Below are 6,779 nucleotides of genomic sequence, written 5' to 3'. Positions count from 1 at the left end.
CATGTATATCACATATACCTTTAACGTTGCCGGCCTTCTTGTCCGCTAAGTATTTGGGGCAGTTCCGCTTCCAGTGACCTATTCCCTTGCAGTAGAAGCACTCAGTCTCAGGCTTGGGTCCGTTCTTTTTCTTCTTCCCGGCATCTGGCTTACCGGGCGCGGCAACAGCTTTGCCGTCTTTCTTGAAGTTCTTCTTACCCCTGCCTTTCTTGAAACTAGAAGTCTTGTTGACCATCAACACTTGATGCTCCTTCTTGATTTCTACTTCTGCAGACTTGAGCATCGAGTACAACTCGGGAATGGTTTTCTCCATCCCTTGCATGTTGTAGTTAAGCACAAAGCCTTTGTAGCTTGGTGGGAGAGACTGGAGGATTCTGTCAATGATAGCATCATCCGGAAGTTCGACTCCAAGTGAAGTCAGACGACCGTGTAACCCAGACATTTTGAGTATGTGCTCACTGACAGAACTGTTCTCCTCCATCTTACAGCTGAAGAACTTGTCGGAGACTTCATATCTCTCGACACGGGCATGAGCTTGAAAAACTAGCTTCAGCTCTTGGAACATCTCATATGCCCCGTGTTGCTCAAAACGTCTTTGGAGCCCCGTTTCTAAACTGTATAACATGCCACACCTGACCAGAGAGTAGTCATCACTCCGCGCTTGCCAGACGTTTAGAACGTCCTGGGCTGCTGCGGGAGCGGGAGGGTCACCTAGCGGCGCATTAAGGACATAAGCCTTTTTAGCTGCTTCAAGGATGAGCTTCAGGTTGCGAACCCAGTCCGCATAGTTGCTACCATCATCTTTCAGCTTGTTTTTCTCTAGGAATGCGTTGAAGTTGAGGTTGACGTTGGACATCTACAATATTTATAAAGACAACTTTTAGACTAAGTTCATGACAATTAAGTACATTTAATCAAATTAAGTATGAACTCCCACTTAAATCGACATCCCTCTAGTCATCTAAGTGATACATGATCCATGTTGACTAACCCGTGTCCGATCATCACGTGAGACGGACTAGTCACCATGGTGAGCAACTTCATGCCGATCGTATTCAACCATACGACTCATGTTCGACCTTTCGGTCTCTTGTATTCGAGGTCATGTCTGTACATGCCAAGCTCGTCGAGTCAACCTAAGTGTTTCGCGTGTGTAAATCTGGCTTACACCCGTTGTATGCGAACGTTAGAATCTATCACACCCGATCATCACGTGGTGCTTCGAGACAACGAACCTTCGCAACGGTGCACACTTAGGGGAATACGTTCTCGAAATTTTAAGAGGGATCATCTTATTATGCTACCGTCGTTTTAAGCAATAAGATGTAAAACATGATAAACATCACAATGCAATCATATAGTGACATGATATGGCCATTATCATCTTTGCTCATTCGATCTCCATCTTCAGGCATCGCATGATCATCATCGTCACCGGCGTGACACCATGATCTCCATCATCATGATCTCCATCATCGTGTCTTCGTGAAGTCGTCACGCCAACTACTACTATCGCTACTACTATGGCTAACCGTTAGCAATGAAGTAAAAGTAGTAAGCACATGGCGTTGCATCTCATACAATAAATTAAGACAACTCCTATGGCTCCTGCCGGTTGTCATACTCATCGACATGCAAGTCGTGAAACCTATTACAATAACATGATCATCTCATACATCATACATGCAACATCACAACTTTGGCCATATCACATCACATGTCAAACCCTGCAAAAACAAGTTAGACGTCCTCTAATCGTTGTTGCAAGTTTTACGTGGCTGATTTGGGTTTCTAGCAAGAACGCCTTCTTACCTACGTGAAATCCACAACGATGATATGCCAAAGCTATTTACCCTTCATAAGGACCCTTTTCATCAAATCCAATCCGACTAGAGTAGGAGAGACAGACACCCGCTAGCCACCTTTATGCACGATGTGCATGTCTGTCGGTGGAACCAGTCTCACGTAAGCGTACGTGTAAGGTCGGTCCGGGCCGCTTCATCCCACAATACCGCCGGAAAAGAATAAGACTAGTAACGGCAAGCAAATTGACAAACCATCGCCCACAACTTTTGTGTTCTACTCGTGAATAGAATCTACGCATAGAAAACCTGGCTCTGATACCACCGTTGGGTAACGTAGCTTAAATTCAAAATTTTCCTACGCATGTTCAGATCTTCCTATGGAGAGACCAGCAACGAGAGAGGGGTAAGAGCATCTTCATACCTTTGAAGATCGCTAGGCGGAAGCGTTGCTAGAACGCGGTTGATGGAGTCGTACTCGTAGCGATTCCGATCTAGTGCCGAACAACGGCACCTCCGCGTTCAACACACGTGCAGCCCGGTGACGTCTCCCGCACCTTGATCCAGGAAGGAGGAGGGAGAGGTTGGGGAAGAAGACCAGCAACACAACGGCGTGGTGTTGGTGGAGAGACGAGGTCTCCCGGCAGGGCTTCGCCAAGCGCCGGCAGAGAGGAGGAGGAAGAAGTGCAGGGCTGCGCCGAGGGAGAGGGAAAACCGTGTCCTCCAAAGGCCAAATGTGCCCACTATATATAGGGGAAGGGGATAGGGGGTGACACCCCAAGGGTTCCCACCCTAGGGGGTGCGGCAGCCCTCCCAGATGGGGGGAGTGGCGGCCAGGGCAAGGAGGAGGGGTGGCGCACCCCTCTGGTGGGCCGAAGGCCCACCTTAGTTAGGGTTCCCCCCTTTCCCCTTTTTCCTAGTGCACATGGGCTGGGTGGGGGGCGCACCAGCCCACTTAGGGGCTGGTTACCTTCCCCACTTAGCCCATCTAGCCTCCCGGGGTCGTCACCCCCCTTCGGTGGTGTCGATCTTGATACCAGCTGCTCCTTTTCCGGTCCGCTCAGCGCCACCGCCACCGGTCGCAGGACCGACGAGGCCGAGAACGGCGACACTCCGGAAATTTGCGAGGTGGACCGTAGGCCATCCGAAGCCGAAGAAGACACTCGGCCATGGCCGCCGCCAGCAGCAGTCGAAGCAGAGGAGGAGCGCGTGCTGGAGGTGGAGTGCAGGGGGCTGGACCACGCAGACGCGCTGGGCCTCATCGCCATCGGCAACCGGCTGCGGTGCATCAGCAACTGGCTGGTGGTGGCGATGCAGAAGCTACGGCACCCGCACCCGGAGCACGGCGGAGGGAAGCAGCTGGTACGGGTGTACGGGCCGCGCGTCAAGTTCGAGCGGGGGCCCTCGCTGGCGTTCAACGTGTACGACTGGAAGGGGGAGAAGGTGGCGCCGGCGCTGGTGCAGAAGCTTGCCGACCGGCAGGGCATCTCCCTCACCTGCGGCTTCCTGCGGAACATCTGGTTCGCTGACAAGTATGAGGCCGACAGGAGCGCCGTCCTTGAGCAGGCAAGCGACGGCGGCGGCGAGATGGGGATCCATGTGGTGAATGCGTCGCTGGGGTTCTTGACCAACTTCGAGGACGCGTACAAGCTGTGGGCGTTCGTGGCCAAGTTCTTGGACGCCGACTTCGTGGAGAAGGAGAGGTGGAGGTACACGGCGCTCAACCAGAAGACCGTCGAAGTGTAGGTCGCCACCACCATGTTCTGTTCACTGCGTCATTTGTTCACCACGTCGTTCTTCTGTACTGCATTTGGGAATACATGCAACCACTGGTCAAGAGGAAGCCGTTCGGCCCATCTGAAAGCTTTTAGAACAACTCTATCATGTATAATCATGACATGCAAACGCGTATTGCAGTTCGATGAAGTGGGTTGCGGGACGAAAAATTACGTTGCAGAACAAAACCCGCATAATGAAACTGCATAATTTGAAAAATAAACATTCGCGGGCGAAATTAGAACCATAGTTATGATCATACAAACTACATTCAGTACTAGAGGGGGGCATCACCTACTGGAGCCAAGGAAAAAAATAGCGTGCTATTTGAAATAGCGCAGCCTTCAAAAAAACACTATGAACGAAATAGCGTGCTAATAGCATGCTATTTTGCAAAATAGCGTGTCACAAAACATTGTTCAGATTTCAGCATATAGCAACACAAATGACAGATTTCAGCAGCTAAAACCAAGGCTAAACCATTGTTCAGATAGCAAAGCATGGTCCAGATATAGGCATATAGCATTGTTCAGAGTTCAATAGTTCATACATCGAGATTTCAGACAAACAAAGTAGACAGATAAATTAAACAGCCAACAAACAAGGTCCAGAATAGCAGAAATAAGGACTTAGGACTTTAGGAGCCACCCAATAGCGATGCATAAGCTCAATCAGAATCAGATGAACTCGCTGCCATGGCATCATCATCCGAATCAGAAGAAGAACCCGCAGATTGCAGCTCATCATCTCGCCGATAATGGGCTGATGAAAAATTCGTCTCAAAAAAATAGCGCCGCGTCGAAAAAATAGCGTCGATACACGCTATAGCGCGAAATTGCCGTATTTAACGCGAATAGTGTCGTAGCGAGTGAAATATGCACAACATAGCGTTTAGTTTTCAAATACGCTATTAGTGCGCTATTTTTTTCTTTGACTCGAGCTCATCGGAGCTCACCAGAGCTACTACCTATCTTACCGCACTACGCAAAATGGAGCTGACCGGAGTCGAGCTCGTGCAGTAGTAGATATCCTACATTCAGTCGTCGTCCTCGTTAGAGGAGAGCTCGACGTAGATGCGCTTCTGCGCACTCGCTTCGTGACGCCACTCCTCCACCTTGTGGCCGAAGGCGATGGCCGACGCGACACCCTGCTCGTAGAGCACGGTGTCGATCTCCTCCTCCCTCCGGCGGCGCTGCTAGTCCTCTTCCGCCTCTCGTGCACTCCGCGCCTCCGCCGGAGGGAGGAAATCCTCCGGTCCGACGACGGCCCTGGCACGTCGCTCCGGCACCGCCTCGGCCTCTGGCTCCATCTTCACCGATGGGAGCTCTTCGAGCTCCCTCTTCACTGGTGGGAGGGAGGAGGACGAGCGCGAGCTCGACGCCTTGAATGAGCTGCTGCCGGAGAAGAGGCGGTCGCACGCGCGGTCGTACTCCTCTGTCTCGCGACGGAGGAGCGACGACGGCGGCGTCAGGACCCACCGCGTGTACCAGCGGGCGGCGCGCTTACGGGCGGCGTCGGATCTGACGCGACGAGCCCTCTCGGGGTCGGCGTTCCTACGGCTACCGGAGCTGGCCATCAAGGGCGGTGGATTGGAGCGGCTACGCGGCGGAATGGAGGCGCGCGGCGGCGGATTGGAGGCGTTGGCGGTGAGGTGGGGGGGCTTCTTGCGGCGGCGGAGGGTTAGGGTTTCGACCCACATCCAGCGGTCGAACCCGCAGTTATACCGGTCGAGCGGTTGCGTTTACGGGCCACCGCAAAAAATTTACGGGTCGGGCCGCGTTTGGAGTGTGTGCTCTGGCAGGAAAACCAGCCCAAACACGTATAGTCGTCGGATTTTTTTCGGGTTGGCCGTTTTGCAGGGTTTGCTAGAGTTGCTCTTAGCGAAAATAGCGCCACCCGACGCTATTTTCGAGGTGGGGTGTTCCGGCTCCCAGCCATCCTCAAGTTTGTCTCCCTAGCCGTCGAATTCAACTCATATACGACTCCGATATACTTCCAATAAATGGACAATTACATGATTCATTATAGAAATTAATACAAATTAAATAGTTTAATAAAACAAGCTCATAATTCGAACACAAATTAAACACATCGATCTGGACGTTGCCCTTGAGCCTCCGTAAGTGCTCCATAGATTGTGATGCATATGTGGGTCTCGGATCCCTTCACGTATATTGAGGAAGGCATCCCATGTTGCCGATGCCTCGTGATCAACAGCTGCAAGGGGATCCTGCATGGAACATGGTCCGCTGTCAAACATTGGCTCTACATGCTCGCTCTCAATGATCATGTTCTGCAAGATGATACAACAATTCATCACCTCCCACATCTGAGATTTCGACCAGGTGAGAGTGGGGTGCCAAGCAACAACAAATCGAGATTGGATCACACCAAATGCCCACTTGACATCCTTCCTGCAAGCCTCCTCACACTTAGCAAAGTAGGACTTCTTGCCTCATGTCACGGGGTTTGAGATAGTCTTCATAAATGTTGACCCTCTTGGATAGATGTCATCTGCTAGTTTGTATCCTTTGTTGTAGTGGCGCCCATTGACCTCGAAGTTCACTGGAGGACCATGACCTTCAACAAGCTTGGCAAAGACATTCGAGCACTACACGACGTTGATGTCGTTGTGAGTTCTTGACATTCCAAAGGAGTGCCAAATACAGAGATCATGTGTAGCCAGTGCCTCAAGTACCACACTGCAAGCTCCTTTCGCATCTTTGTACATCCCCTGCCAAGCAAATGGACAATTTTTCCATTCCCAATGCATGTAGTCGATGCTTACAAGCATGCCAGGAAATCATCTTGTTTCATTCTGTGTTAGGATCCGAGTAGTGTCTTCAACATTGGGTGATCGCAAGTATTGTGGTCCAAACACTTTCACCACTGCCCTATGGAACTTGTACAAACACTCAATAGTGGTGGACTCAGGCCATGCGTCCATAGTCTTTCTGTATATCACTGGAAGCTCTGTATGCAAGCATCCTCATAGTAGTCGTGCACTTCTGGAGTGAGGAGAATCCCTGTGTGTTGGTGCAGTCCTTGCAAATGAAATAGTCGTCGAACTCATGAATGGCATTCATAATCTTGAGGAAGAGCTTCCGGCTCATCCGATAACGGTGCCGAAATACTTTCTCACCGTGTAGTGGAGAGTCGACGAAGTAGTCGGCGTAGAGCAAGCAATAGCCCTCTATTTGA

The 6,779-nt window shown here is 51.0% G+C and overlaps 1 protein-coding gene across 1 annotated transcript; it reads left to right on the top strand.

Annotated features, from left to right (window-relative positions):
* Nucleotides 1–2,819: 2,819 nt before the first annotated feature.
* LOC123408657 lies at nucleotides 2,820–3,658 on the top strand (the record flags this gene model as incomplete). The annotated part of the gene is made up of 1 exon (XM_045101715.1): nucleotides 2,820–3,658. A coding segment is annotated over one exon (729 nt), but the record flags the coding sequence as incomplete, so codon positions are not given.
* Between the last annotated feature and the right edge of the window lie 3,121 nt (nucleotides 3,659–6,779).

The sequence above is a fragment of the Hordeum vulgare genome, chromosome 7H (genome assembly GCF_904849725.1).
Source record: "Hordeum vulgare subsp. vulgare chromosome 7H, MorexV3_pseudomolecules_assembly, whole genome shotgun sequence".
Lineage (NCBI taxonomy): Eukaryota > Viridiplantae > Streptophyta > Magnoliopsida > Poales > Poaceae > Hordeum > Hordeum vulgare.
The sequence above is the reverse complement of the archived record's forward strand: the minus strand, read 5'-3'. Positions and strand labels throughout refer to the sequence as shown.